Source organism: Diachasmimorpha longicaudata, chromosome 2 (assembly GCF_034640455.1).
Source record: "Diachasmimorpha longicaudata isolate KC_UGA_2023 chromosome 2, iyDiaLong2, whole genome shotgun sequence".
Classification (NCBI taxonomy): Eukaryota; Metazoa; Arthropoda; class Insecta; order Hymenoptera; family Braconidae; genus Diachasmimorpha; species Diachasmimorpha longicaudata.
The window spans coordinates 12,385,221-12,396,109 of record NC_087226.1 but is presented as its reverse complement, the minus strand read 5'-3'; the positions used below and the strand labels follow the sequence as shown (position 1 = coordinate 12,396,109).

Here is a 10,889-nt window from a genome sequence, read left to right as displayed (position 1 = left end):
AAACACATAATCATTTCTTCATTGTTCCTCACCAACTCTCATTTTCTCTATCATCGTCGCATCCACAAAGCTGCGAAGACCCCAGGCAATGCCCCATCGAATAGCCCCAGCCTGACCAGTGGGTCCACTTCCCTCCACAGTAGCTTCAACGTCAATGCTATTTTCCATGCCCGAAAATATTAATGGAAATATGATCTGAAACATTACCAATAAATAAACATGATCAATACGTCTCCAATTGTTTTCTTAATATTCCATAATTCAAAAGCTCACCAAAAATAATAAAGAACATCATAAACCTCTCGTCTACTCAACCCTAGAGATTACTTAATTCCAGAGAAGTATTTGCTCTAACAATAATAAATTATGATTACGTAATAAATGCAAAAGATAATCTTCACTAAATAAAATGAGTAAATTTGTATTCCCATCATCTTTTGTTATTCGTGATTTTGGATAAAATATCGGCCAGCATTTTATTGTTATCGAGCATTTGCGCCTTGATGACTTTGAGTCCCGCCTCATTAGCCCTGACCCCACTGGATATTTGATTGATAGTGCTTTGAACTTCACACTCCGCTGTATCATTACTCTGCTGCTTCATCCATGTGACATGTTGACTGAGACTGATGCTGTCATCATCGACGATAGGTGCATTCCGCTGGGCAACCTCGTAAGCAGTCTTGAGAATTTCCTTCGGGAGTCTCTTCTCAAGAGGATTGAGAGGCTTGACCACCAACACCCTCTTCCTGTTCTCCATATCGATATCATGATCAGACATCCACTTTCTGAAGGTGAAGGGAATTGCATTATTGTTCAGCACCATCTCCGTGAAGAGGATGAGTTTCGTTTGCCTGACGAGTTTCGTCAGTCCCGCGTGATTCCTCAGGCCCTGAATATCATGAACAGCAATGCCTACGAGGAGATTCATCAGGATCACTGTCACAAAGACCAGGAAAAGAGTGAAAAGAATTTGCGAGCACACCGACAACGGATGGTACAAAACAAAGGGCCCATCGGTAATCTGGTCAGACTGGTTGATCAGCCCCTCGAAGTCCAGCTCGCCGGCCATCATCGCAAGCACCTTGATCAATCCTGTAAATGGATTGCCGAAGGATGGCTCGCCAACAAAAATCACGCAAAAGCTGATTGTAAATCCGATGAGTAGCCCAGAATAAGCGAGAAGAAGTTTTGCGAATTCGAATTGTATGTGCGTGAACATGGCCACATACGTTCCGAATGCCGGCAGTTGTCCCACCATCAGCATAAGGTTGGTCCAGGCACAGAGGATGGCGAAGGCACCGACGTAGTTCTGCCAGTCGTACGTCTTCCCAGTGTAGACAAATGACGTCATAAAGACACTGAGAATGACGACTCCATCGAGAACATTATCGATACTCGAGAAGTACTGCCTTGCTGACTTGTGCACCATGAAGCCAAAGATCTTCCTGGGTATTGTGATACAAGTCAGAAACAGGGAGAGGTACCACTCGATCTCAATGACAGTCTTTCTGAAAAGAAAGCCTGTCAATCGCTTGCTCCCGCAGACCTTCGACGCGCCAGTGTCAGCGTAGTTGTAGCACTTATAGGCAAGGGCTGTCAAGACATAAGTTGTCATGCAGATGACAGTCATCGCGTACAAGAAGATCCTCATGAGATAGAACTTGCGGATTTTCTCCCATTTGAGGTGGAGGAACGCCATCACGAGGGGATGGGACAGCAGATCCTTCCGGCGTTCTTGGACAAAAGTGTTTATGAAGCTCGTTTCACAGGGGTTGTTGCTGGGGAAGAGCAGATCGAAGTGCAACCGCATCTCGAATTCCCGGTTGTGAGGGACAGGTCGTTTGAGCCTGATGGATGCATCCAGCCGCTGTCGGAATACTTGAAGAGACTCGGGAATCTTTCGAAGAATGACGTTCAAAGCGGAGAGACCAGTGCCGGTAGTTGCACTGACATCAGCCCCCGCCCAGATGAGGGTATCGACACACTGACTTTGTTCATTGAGAGCTGCGATATGAAGAGGCGTGAAGCCAACCTTGTCACTTGCATTGACATTGGCTCCATGCTTCAATAATAATTCCACCAATTCCGCGGAAGATCCTGTTGTCATCACTGCAAAGTGAAGGGGTGTCCGGTGAGCGCGATCAACAGCATTAACGTCAGTCCCCGGAGTGTTGAGAATGGCTTCGACACAAGGAAGATCCTGAACAAAACAAGCCACGTGAAGAGGTGTCTCACCGTGATGATTTTTCAGGACAACGCTGGCCCCTCTCTCAAGAAGAAGGATCACGACCTCCAGCGATCGTGCACGAATGGCGCAATGAAGGACTGGTTCAGTGTCCTGGAGATTCGCATTTATGTACAACTTGGCCCCGTTGTCCAACAGAACTTCAGCGGCCTCCCGAGAGTTTCCAAAGGCCGCGAAGTGCAGGGGGGTGTAATTACTGCTACCACTCGCGTAATTAACATCAGCCCCGCGTGCAATGAGATGTTTGAGGCAAGCAATACTTCCTGATAAAGAGGCCGCCAGGATGGCGTTGATGCCGATGCATGGCTCGACGTAATCAATCTGCGCTCCAGCTGCTTCGAGCTTAGTGAGGAGATGATCTAGATCTCTGAAGCATGCCCATATGTAGGCAATGTTCTTGAAGCGACCTTCGCAATCTGCGAGGACAGTAGTATCAATTTCCGGTGCATCAATCTCACCTTGTTCCATCTCCAGCAGCTTCTTCAACTCCGCAACACTGACTACAGACCACATAGCACTCTTCAAACTCGGCCCACTCACTTCAACATTGCGCAGGGCCTCCAGATTATCGAAGAAAAGGGATTCATCGACTGGTGGAGGCTGACCTGCGTCAATCTCCACGTGTTTGATGGACTCATCAGACGGATCTGTCACGATAACTTTCTCTGGCATGTCACGTGAGCGAGATAATCTAGCAGATCTGTAGGTCGAGGCCATTCGCACCGACAGAGGATCTCGATTATTTCTCATGGCGTCTGTAAGGGTTGCCATGGAATAATGTCGTAGTCTTGACGATGAAGTTATACCCTTCGGGTCCATATCGCCGAATTCACGGAGATCCACTGCCTCCATTATTCGTCGGTATCACTGGCTCATTAGCACGTTAAACTCGGGACCGGCTTCCAGATAATCATTCACTTTCGGGTGTCTATGTTCAAACCAATTTATCAACTATTATTTCTCCCTTTGGTGGGACGAGTTAACGCGACACGCTGACAATAGACTGAGGAGGAATGGCGCAGCCTCACACTCTTGGTCACTCCCTACTTTAATTCTTACCCTCCACCACTGTCAAGCCTGTGGTGATACGTCACGATGACTGGAATCATGTTTAATATAGCCGAGAGTCTGTCAACGATGCCCATTACTGTTTATAGCGACCTCGATGTCATGTCACGTTGAGGCACCGCTTAACAGCAATATTATTTAAATTTTCATGGGGATTTTATGAGTTAGATCTGTCCGTATGAATTTCAAATTGATATTTTTTTTATTCCACAGAAAAGATAAACTTTATCGGCAAATTGAATTGGAGAATTGTTATCGGCGATATCATCAAGATCACGTATTATTATTGTACTTTCAACGGATCATTCTCGTGATTTAAAACGTTGAAACATCCTCGGGTTTCTGATGATAATGGACTTGTATCATAATTACCTTTATTGACCGCTACAATTGAACCGACTTCTTGGGAAATACGAATTGTAGCAATGATTACTGAACTAACGATGACAATAAGATTGATCATTCCGTCGAGTTTATTCAACTTCCTCTCTATTTGTCCATTCCTACGTGGTTCAATAAACAACGGATTGTCAAATTTCATCGGCATTCCGTATTCTTTAAACATAAAAACTACTGGTTGAATTGCGACACTTGAAATTGAGAATAATGAGTGCAAGAAATTATTTTCATTTTCCACGAAATTTCACGTAATCAGATCATACGTGACTCGGAGTGATAAAATTCCTGAAAGAAATCCGAAGGTAATAATCAAGGACGCAGTAAAATTAATAACATTTATTCATGAAAAAATTTGGATGCTTTTATACAATGTCATTGCGTATAAAAAGGAGAAGAGCGAAGACAGTAATTCTATACCGTTTAACCAAATAAACTTATCCTTTAACTACTAAAAAATCGTACAAAAATCTACCCTTTCTCGTTGTTCTCCTCCTCGATGACTTCCTCCTTCTCCTTACCCGTTGAATTAGATATCTTATCAGTGGCCAGCACTGTAACAAGTTCCTGAATTAATTGTCTATTAGCTTCACAAATGCTAGTCAACTCTATAATTCTCTCTTGGAGTCTAGTGGCAACCCTGCCATCGAAATCATAATCCATATCAGCGTTAATATTTTCGATATAACGAAACGCTGTTTGAGGCTCGCTTTTTCTCCTATATAAATAAGCATTAGAGCTTCTCTTCGATGACAAAGTATTGCTGACGAATTTCTTATGCTTGGCCACCCGATGAGCAGCAGCGAGAACATCTCTGGGTAGCCTGTTCTCCCTGGGATTGAGGGGTCTGACCGTAAGAACAGCCCTCAAAGGAGACGGAAGGACAAGCGTCGTCCAACTGAGAAGCTTCACCATCTTGTGAGGAAGAAGAGCCAGTAAAAGTGCACTCTCTACGTCACATATGAGTTTCGTCTGTCTGACGAGCTTCGCAAGGCCCGCAGTCTTCTGCAGCCCCTTAATATCATGCACCGCAATGCCCACCAGGAGATTCATCAGAACAATGGTGACAAACAGAAGAAAGAGGACGAATGAGAGTTGCGCTGAGACCTGCAGGAGAATCCACGATGTACTACCCACGTCTACATGCCTTCCAACATCCTCTTCTCCCGGAAAAAATAATTCTTCGAAGTCCAACTCCCCTGTCATCATCACTAGAACTTTAATGAGACCTGTATGCGGCGAGCTGAAGGATTTAGACCTTGGGAAGATGACGCAAAAGCTTGCTGTAAAACCAACGAGAAGACAAGCATAAGCAAGTAGTAGTTTAAAGACTTGTGCTTGAACACTCGTGAACATGGCGACATATGCTCCGAACATGGGCAGTTGCCCGATCATCAGCATCAGATTACTCCAGCCGCATAAAACCGCAAAGGCACCCACATGACTCTGCCAGGTGTACGTCCTCCCAGTGTAAACGAATGACGTTGCAAAAACACTTACTATGACACACCATTCAACGATATTTTCCGGCTGCATGAAGAACTGCTGAACCGAGGGATATGTCAGGATTCCAGTCGCCTTCCTGACGCCTTCCAAAACAGTCAGAACAACTAAAGCATACCACTCGACCTCCAGGACCTCAGGATGACGATGGAAGAAACCCTTAAGACCCGTAGAATTGCCGCACAAAGGGAGACTCTCTGTTTCGTCCACCTGTCCGTGGGACTCATTGTAGCAGTTATGAGCGAGTGCTGTCATCACCCAGGACGTCAGAACTACGACATACAGCAGGTAGAAGAAGAGTCTTCCCACATAGTACTTCCTGATCTTTTGCCACTTGAGATGCAGAAAGGATTGACATAGGGGATGTTCCAAGATTTCTTTGTATCCTTCCTTGACGAAAGTCCCTAAGTAACCGATCTCCCCTTGACCCTTGTGTTGCAAAAGAGGATGAAAATCAATTCTCAATTCCACTTCTCCTGCAGCCGTGCTCTGTTGATGAAGTGTGATAGATGCGTCAAGTCTCTGCTTGAACATGCACAATGATGTAGGCGTTTTGCGAAGAATTATGGACAATGCAGTTGTTCCCCCCTTGGTCCTCGCACTCAGATCAGCACCGTATTGAATGAGAACATCAACACACTGTGATAGTTCATTCAAAGCAGCCACATGTAACGGGGTATAGCCATATTTGTCAGCCTTGTTAACATCCGCTCTCCATCCAATTAGAAGTTCCGTAACGTCGTAAGCGAGTAGTGACCTACCAAGGGCAAAATGCAGGGCTGTTCTTCCATCATTATCATCAACGTTAGGATCACACGAACCATTGCGCAACAGTGCCTCAACGCTTTCCAATGAATGTGACCTGGCAGCAAGGTGAAGTGCTGTTTGACCTCGATAATTCTTGAGCCTGACATCGGCATGATTCTTAATCAGTATATCAACATTATCAGTGCATCCACCTTCAGCAGCAATATGCAGTGCTGTATCACCTTTTTTCGTTGACAAATCAATAGCACATCCGGCGTCTAAGAGTGTTGTCAAGCATGAAGAATCGGTATGATCAGCAGCATAGTGAATTGGCGCAAGACCGGTTGAGTCTAAACGATTTAACGAGGGATTATTTGGGGCTAACAGTGCAACAACGTCTTGTGAATTACTCCTAGCTGCTACGTTAAGAACACTCTCATCGCCATGCCCACCATCCTGACTGAAGTGAAGCTCTAGAAAGTATTTCGCAACAGCCAAAGAATTACCGAATGCTGCGTAGTGAAAGGGACTGTGAATTTTGCAGTTATTGGCGTTTGCTCCGTGAGTTATCAGGTACTTAACACCATTCAGACAATCCGAATATGCACAGAGATGAAGACCTGTCAGTCCGCGCTCCTGTTCACTGTGATTGAGATCGGCTCCCGCCGCATGAATACTTGGTAGAAGGTCGTCTCGGCCCAAATAACAAATGTACAACATCAGCGTGTTTATCTCGATTTTCTTGAACGTCTGCAGGGCATTCTTCAGGTTCTCCGGATCATCAAACTGACCAGTCTCAAGGTCCTCGATAAGATGCACCCTTCCGCCCAGTGTCCTCATGTGGTTTAGTAGGAGCCCTGTGATGATGTCGTGCGATACGAAGAGAACTCCTTCGTCATCAATGATGGAGCTTTCACTCATGCACATGGAGTAACAGTGGGGCTCCTCAATGGGTGGGGGCTTTCCATAATCCATGCAGCATTCCGTCGGTTCTGCATTCTCCTCGGCATCTATCGACGACTTTTTTGATGCAAGCCATCGTGTCAGGGATAGTGACATATGTGGACGGTATCTACGACCACCTGGACTTGAAGAAGCATAACCTGGGGACGAGTAACTCTGCTCCAGGGTCACGCGTTTACGGGGTGGCGGAAGAATCGGCACACTAGGACATCTGTCCCCCAGGTTCGTCGACTTCATCGTTCACTCTCAACTGACTGGAAAATTATATATTCTTTACTCGTATTGGGGAATAACGGAGATGCACTGGAAGGAATGGAACGACAAAAGGCACGAGGTCAAGGAATTTTCGCCAGAGATTTGCTCGAGCGCTTCGACGGGAATTTCCCCTCTTGCCTGTTAATTATTTCAGTGGCAAAGTGGTAAACCGAGATAAGTGGTCTTATCTTTCAATCGAGTTTTCGAAAATTGTGTTCGAATCTAAAGGAGATAGGAGAAATTTTGTAATGACATTTGTTACAGCACTCAAGTTCCTCCGCAAAACAATTCGTAACACATGAGGTATCGCGATCTCGATTTTTGTTACATGACGGTTAATGGACTAAGAAAACTATTTCGAGACTTCTTTTAGATATCTTCAACAAATAATGTTTTTATCATAAGAAAAAATTAAGAAGTAATTTTGAGCCCCCCAATGATAGGAAAAATTCGCATCATCTAGCATGGAATATTTGATGAATAGAATCGGTTCAACATCGATGTTTCCCCTATCGAAACGCTCATTCGATCTCCAACGAAATACCAGTGACCTCCCATTTTATCAGCATTTCATTATTTTTCCGTACATCATGTTCCGGGATGGATCCTGAGAATGCTAGGACGGATGTAAGGATGACCTTCAATTACTCTAATACGCGCATGGAATTGTGAAAGTTAAGAATTCTAATGTATCAATGACGGTCATGCTTTCGTGGCCTTACGATTATTGAATAAAAACGTTTAGACTCTATTGAATTACAATCACGAAAATTTATGTGATGTTATTGTTGAGTTCGAAGTGAGAGAGAAAGATGACTTGGTAATTGTCGCGGTTGACATGAGTAGAGGAGTATAACACCGAAAAACGTCATTGCGAACACGCGTTTCATACGGGAAGATTAAATGGACGAAATGTCATTCTTGGCTACGAATGTCAAGTGGAAAATCGGGCAAATAAATTGCAGACGACGCTCCAGTTTATCGGTACTTGGGGGTAGGGGGAAGGTGGGGTGAATGAGGGGGGGAATTGAAGGAAGGAGGTGTCGTGTATTTACGTTTATGTGGACGATTCAGAGTGGATGAGAGGGGATGTCCAGTGTCTTCGAGACCTATCTCGGGATATCGACTGGTGAATTGATTTTCGTCCCCGAAAATATGATTGCAATTGAGTTATCGGCAGAATGTCGAGGTAAACAGGTGTTAATCTGGTTGATTATGACCTTTGTCATTGATTTCGTACGATTATGAGTGATTGATTTTTTTTTCGGGAATCATTTTTTCTTTCTATGACTAATCGAGATTAATTTCACGACAGTCACCTTTCAATGGTGATACCATGGTTGTCCTTAAGACGACTCCTCCCGATGGTAATCCAGTATTTTTTTTTTTCTCAACACTTATAATCGCTTGCACGGTCTTGATCGAATGATCCCACGTCTCACTGTGGATGCAGCCATTCGACGACTGGGATGGAATTACGCGTGGGTAATATCAAAGTGGTGTACTTGTGCGTTGTAAGGATCAACGCGAACCGGTCACATTCGCTGACGACTATCGACTGAAACGATTTATCGACGAGAATGGCTTTTCTGGGGGGGAAGGAGACGATTGGGCCTCGGGAGACAGGGTTTTGCGAGAGGTTTTTCGATTCGTTTCGGGGATGATTCATATCCCGCCTCGTTCACTGGAATTTACAAGAAAATTTTGCGGTGTTTTTTTTTACAGCGGAATTACGTAATCCAATTCTTGATGATACAGCGAAAAGGATTTTCATGTTGTGTCACTGATTATTAAAATTACAAGAGTTCTGAGGGGTATTTACGGTGATTGTTTGGGGTCAAATTATATGGATAATACTTACCTGGAAATTGTCCACAGGCCAGCGATATTTTTCACCACTTTACACATGATTAATTTTTTTCTTCGATTGAACAGAACAAAACAAGTTGTAATTACCACATTGCAGAATAAATATTCTGCCATTAGGTTCGCTTTATATACACCCGCGCTATAGTCTTGTGAAGACTGTATTATTTATTTTTTTATCATTAAAAAAATGATAATTGATTGTAAATATCTATTCACGTAAGAAAAGTATTCATTTTTGCAGTACTTTCTAAGCATTAATGAAAATCGGAAAACTTACTTGTTCGCGATGATGAGTTCGTTCAAAATAAGTTATGTCCTTCGAATTGATCTTTATCCGACCTGATCCATTGCCCCAGAGTTTTACCTGAGCTACTGCTGTTTGCTTCCTGGAATCTGTAAAATTATTATTTTTTTCACGATTATAAAAATTATTCATGTTGTATAAAATATATTTTATGATTTCTCAATCAGGGAAATGTTGGAGATTGCAATAAAGGTTGTTGATAAAATAAATTCCGAGCAATGTTTAATGTGTTTGGAAAACAAAAAGATAACTTACATTTTACAAAAATGTATGGTCTTCCGTGTTCATCATACTCCAACTGAAAAAAAAAAATTTCCTTGAACATTTATTGTCACTTAACGGAGATGAAAATAAAAAGAAAGCAGTATTTACGGGGGGAATCACTAGACCAGTAATGTTTGTCTTGTGCACTCGTCTGAATCGCATGAGGAACTCCTTGCAGACAGCTGAATATGGGTGGTTCATGAGTCGTTCCGCAGATGTCACGAAATAATTGTACTAGAAAACCAACGATTAACAGAATTCAGTGTTGATTAATCTTACTTGTATTCAATATAATGCATAATTTCTCCATCGCTTATTTATTAATTTAATTTTTATACCTGTCTCTCCATCAGCGGCTCGAGGAATAATTTCTCCATGTCCGCCTGTGGTAACCAAGAGGATGACGCCAGGTCACTACAGAAATAAAGAATTCATTGGTTTTTTTTTTTATTCCAAGATTTCTTAAATTCCATTTTCAGTTGCAATCTGAATGATTGGACTTACGCTTTATTCTCAGCACTTGGCTGAAGCCCCTGACGTATCTCGTCATCCTGTATTTTATCCAGTTTTTCCATGTGCTCAACCATGTCCTGAATGGCATAAATAGGACGATGAACGGATTAATTTTAACATTCATAGATTTTTGTTCACACAACTCACATAAAGGGCTTGATAATAATTGGGTATCCTAGTATAGAAGAAGGGATGGAAAGGCCTCCCTTGTTCGTCGAATTGCGCAGCCTTTTTCGGTGGAAATATGTTTATCGGATCTTCCATGATTGGCCTGGCTCTTGGCTCGAACAAACCAGAGGGAAACAGATATTTGATGGCAGCCTGGAACAGTAGCCAATGTCAGCATCAATATTATTTCATAAATGCCCTTTCACTAAGTGTAAATATTGGATGTGTGCTTTAAGGGGTCGACTATAACTATTATAAAGAAATTGCTGAATATATTCTTTCTCTTTTGCAGAATTATTAAAAATCTATAGGCTCACATTTACGTCCTCCTGGGTGAATGTCTCTGCAGGCTGCCCCATCATATTGGCGAGATGTCTCTTACCGATTTCATATTCTTTACTTTCTTTCTGCATGAACTGCTCTGAAAATCATGAAATGAATAAAGAATGTTATTAAACGAATTAAATATGGTTTCCTAAATATGTATTTTGTTCGTGGATTCTTCATTGTATATGAAATGCTGTTGTTTGATACACACCATACTCCTTAGCTCTCTGAATATAACCCTTCATGGCCTTGCTGATTTGTTTC

General features: G+C 42.9%; 2 protein-coding genes across 2 annotated transcripts; both read right to left on the bottom strand.

The window, feature by feature from the left end:
- Nucleotides 1–57: 57 nt before the first annotated feature.
- On the bottom strand, nt 58–9,246 carry Wtrw (water witch). The gene is made up of 8 exons (XM_064139601.1): nt 8,500–9,246; nt 4,187–7,179; nt 3,979–4,000; nt 3,689–3,871; nt 3,426–3,437; nt 3,308–3,347; nt 274–3,110; nt 58–195 (listed from the first exon to the last, which is right to left on the bottom strand). The coding sequence occupies exons 2-7, from the start codon at nt 7,160–7,162 to the stop codon at nt 431–433; spliced, it is 5,913 nt and encodes a 1,970-aa protein (XP_063995671.1). The 5' UTR covers nt 7,163–7,179; nt 8,500–9,246; the 3' UTR covers nt 58–195; nt 274–430.
- LOC135173025 (small ribosomal subunit protein uS9m) lies at nt 9,189–10,394 on the bottom strand. Its single transcript, XM_064139600.1, has 7 exons — nt 10,278–10,394; nt 10,122–10,207; nt 9,956–10,031; nt 9,726–9,851; nt 9,609–9,651; nt 9,327–9,442; nt 9,189–9,257 (listed from the first exon to the last, which is right to left on the bottom strand). Exons 1-7 carry the CDS (start codon nt 10,392–10,394, stop codon nt 9,189–9,191), a joined length of 633 nt encoding a protein of 210 aa, XP_063995670.1.
- Between the last annotated feature and the right edge of the window lie 495 nt (nt 10,395–10,889).

Bases quoted from the DNA above. Each gene is read 5' to 3' on its own strand.
- LOC135173025 (XM_064139600.1), bottom strand. From the start codon at position 10,394: ATGGAAGATCCGATAAACATATTTCCACCGAAAAAGGCTGCGCAATTC. The intron at 9,652-9,725 runs GTAAATACTGCT...TTTTTTTTTCAG, and splicing joins CTGGTCTAGTGATTCCCCCC to TTGGAGTATGATGAACACGG. The intron at 9,443-9,608 runs GTAAGTTATCTT...ATAATTTTACAG, and splicing joins ACCATACATTTTTGTAAAAT to ATTCCAGGAAGCAAACAGCA.
- Wtrw (XM_064139601.1), bottom strand. From the start codon at position 7,162: ATGAAGTCGACGAACCTGGGGGACAGATGTCCTAGTGTGCCGATTCTT. The intron at 4,001-4,186 runs TAGATTTTTGTA...GATTTCTTTCAG, and splicing joins AGGAGAACAACGAGAAAGGG to GAATTTTATCACTCCGAGTC. The intron at 3,872-3,978 runs GTATGATCTGAT...TTATGTTTAAAG, and splicing joins ATTTTATCACTCCGAGTCAC to AATACGGAATGCCGATGAAA.